At 57.6% G+C, this 2,383-nt stretch overlaps 1 protein-coding gene across 1 annotated transcript in view; it reads left to right on the top strand.

Moving 5' to 3' along the window:
* The window catches only part of LOC109376861 (treacle protein-like), a gene marked incomplete at its 5' end in the record, with an annotated part of 49,023 nt that overhangs the window by 12,082 nt on the left and 34,558 nt on the right, over window positions 1–2,383 (top strand). Inside the window, 4 exons of the mRNA XM_019632999.1 lie at window positions 176–382; window positions 526–708; window positions 887–1,138; window positions 1,229–1,387. Coding sequence (XP_019488544.1) covers window positions 176–382; window positions 526–708; window positions 887–1,138; window positions 1,229–1,387 — 801 coding nt within the window. The remainder of the gene's footprint in view (window positions 1–175; window positions 383–525; window positions 709–886; window positions 1,139–1,228; window positions 1,388–2,383) is intronic.

Here is a 2,383-nt window from a genome sequence, read left to right as displayed (position 1 = left end):
CCTCCCCCGCCCAAGGCCTTCTGAAGACTTGTTCTCCTGCTCAGCAAGAGCCCTGCCCCCACCCCTCACTGTGTGGTGTGGTGTGTGTGTGGTGTCCTTGGCCCTGTCTGGTCTCTAGCCTCACATCCACCCTCTGAGCTGCCTCTCTCCCCTCATTTTGTCTCGCTCGTTCTAGGCGAAGTCCTCGGGGAAGCCCACCCAGGTCAAAGCTGTCTCAGCCCCCGCCAAGGAGTCCCCGAGGAAAGGGGTCATCCCAGCACCCCCTGGCAAGGCAGGCCCTGCAGCTGTCCAGGCCAAGGCAGGGAGGCCGGAGGACTCGGAGAGCAGCAGTGAGGAGTCGGACAGCGAGGGGGAGGCGCCAGCAGCTGTGGCCCCAGCCCAGGTGAGGCCCCTGCCTGTAGGGCTTTCTCTCCCCGCAGTGCTGGAGCCCCTCCCTCTCTGCACGCTGACTCTGCCCCCTCCGTCCCCTGTGTCTCTGCACACAAGCATGCTTTGGCCTCCCCGATCCCATGTGTCTCATTCCAGGCCAAGTCCTCGGGGAAAGTTCTTCAGGTCAGATCTGCCTCAGGCCCCACCAAGTGCCCCCCCCAGAAGGCAGGGCCTACAGCCACCCAGCTCAAGGTTGAAAGGCCCAAGAAAGACGTGGAGAGCAGCAGTGAGGAGTCAGACAGTGATGAGGAGGCATCCACAGCTGTGACTCCAGCCCAGGTGAGGCCCCAGGTGCGGTCCCAGGAGGGGCAGCTACATAGCCTGACCCTGAGCCGACCCTACTAGTCAGCTCCACAGGAAGCTGTGGGGAAGGATGGCCGTGGGGTTTCACCCTAGAACAGATGGGGGCTCTGAATCCAGGATTCTTCTCCAGCTTCTGACTTCTGTGTCCCCTCAGGCAAAACCAGCTATGAAAACTCAGGCCACGGCCTCCCCAAGGAAAGGCACCCCCATTACGCCTGCATCTGCCAAGGCCCCCCCAGTTCGAGTGGGCACACCAGCCCCCTGGAAAGCAGGAAAGGGGAATTCACCAGCTTGCACATCGTCCCCAGCTATGACCAGAGGCACCCAGAGGCCAGAGGAGGACTCTTCAAGCAGCGAGGAGTCAGACAGTGAGGAGGAGACAGCTCCTGCCGCAGCACAGGGCCAGGTGAGGCCAGGTGTGCTTGACTGACTCACAGCCAGCCCCCACGTAGTCCTTTGGGCTCCTGTGACACACCTCTCTTTCTTGTCATTCTAGGCAAAGTCTGTGGGGAAAAGCCTCACTCCCACCAAGGGGCCCTCAGGACAAGGGAAGGCAGGGCCTTCCATGGCCCAGGTCAAAGCTGAGAAGCACGAAGACTCCGAGAGCAGCGAGGAGGAATCAGACAGTGAGGAGGCTGCCTCTGCTCCAGCACAGGTAAGGCCTAGGAGAAGCCAGCCCATTCCATCCACACCAGTGCCCAGGACAGGGCTGAGGATGGGCTTGTCTGGGCTGCTGTTGTCCCCAGGTGTGCAGAACCCTCCAGGGCAGCCTCAGCTCAGTCTCATTTCCCACTTTTCACTCTGTTTCCTGCCCATCAGAGCTCCAGGGGCTCCTGCATGGCCTTTTGAGCTCCCACTAATATTCCTTAAACTTTCCTCAGGCTCTACCAAGTACCTCGTCTGCCCGGTCCTCTCCTGTCTGGTGCTCCTGGGGCCCTAGTTCCCAGCCGAGAAAGTGGGATATGGACATATACACAGATTATTCCAGCATGGCAATAGGGCTCAGATAGAGGTTGTGTACCTGGTCTAGCAGAGCATGGCAGGTGACAGCATCTAGGGGCTTTTCAGAAGGGAAGACCTCTTGGAAGAAGTGACATCCAAACTGGGCTGAAAGAGTTGGCCAGGTGACATGAACTGTTCTAGACTGAGAAACCCCAGCCTCTGTAAAGGCCAGGGGGTGGGAGAGTGCCTGGCTTGGGTGAGTTTTCCCAAGCAGAGCATTCCAATGGGATCACTGGGGCGAACAGCAGGGGCTTTGGAGCCAGACTGCTTGGGTTCAAGTCCCTAAAAAGTGATATCACCAATCAGGGCCTGTTAACTCTTCTGTAAGTTGAAAACCAACCCTCCTAAGGTTGAGGATTTAACACGATCTTACCTGCCACACCCAGCAAGGGGCCTGCACACAGCGAGCTCTCTCACATCCCTGAGGGCGGCCAGGCTGCTGTGCCACAGCATCAAGCCTGGGAGAACTGGGAGCAGGGACGATAGCTCGCTCCCTGCACTCACCCACCCACCATTTATTATTTTTAATTGTCGCTTTTTTTTTTTTTTTAATAACCACTCCAGAAATTAGTCATTTCTTTTTTCCCTCTACCAGAGCACATGTTTCTATGGATTTTTTTTGGTCCCCCTCTCACCATTACCTTGTGTT

This window comes from Hipposideros armiger, unplaced genomic scaffold (genome assembly GCF_001890085.2).
Source record: "Hipposideros armiger isolate ML-2016 unplaced genomic scaffold, ASM189008v1 scaffold_1225, whole genome shotgun sequence".
Lineage (NCBI taxonomy): Eukaryota > Metazoa > Chordata > Mammalia > Chiroptera > Hipposideridae > Hipposideros > Hipposideros armiger.
Note: the sequence above shows the minus strand (reverse complement) of the source record. Positions and strands in the feature narration are given on the sequence as shown.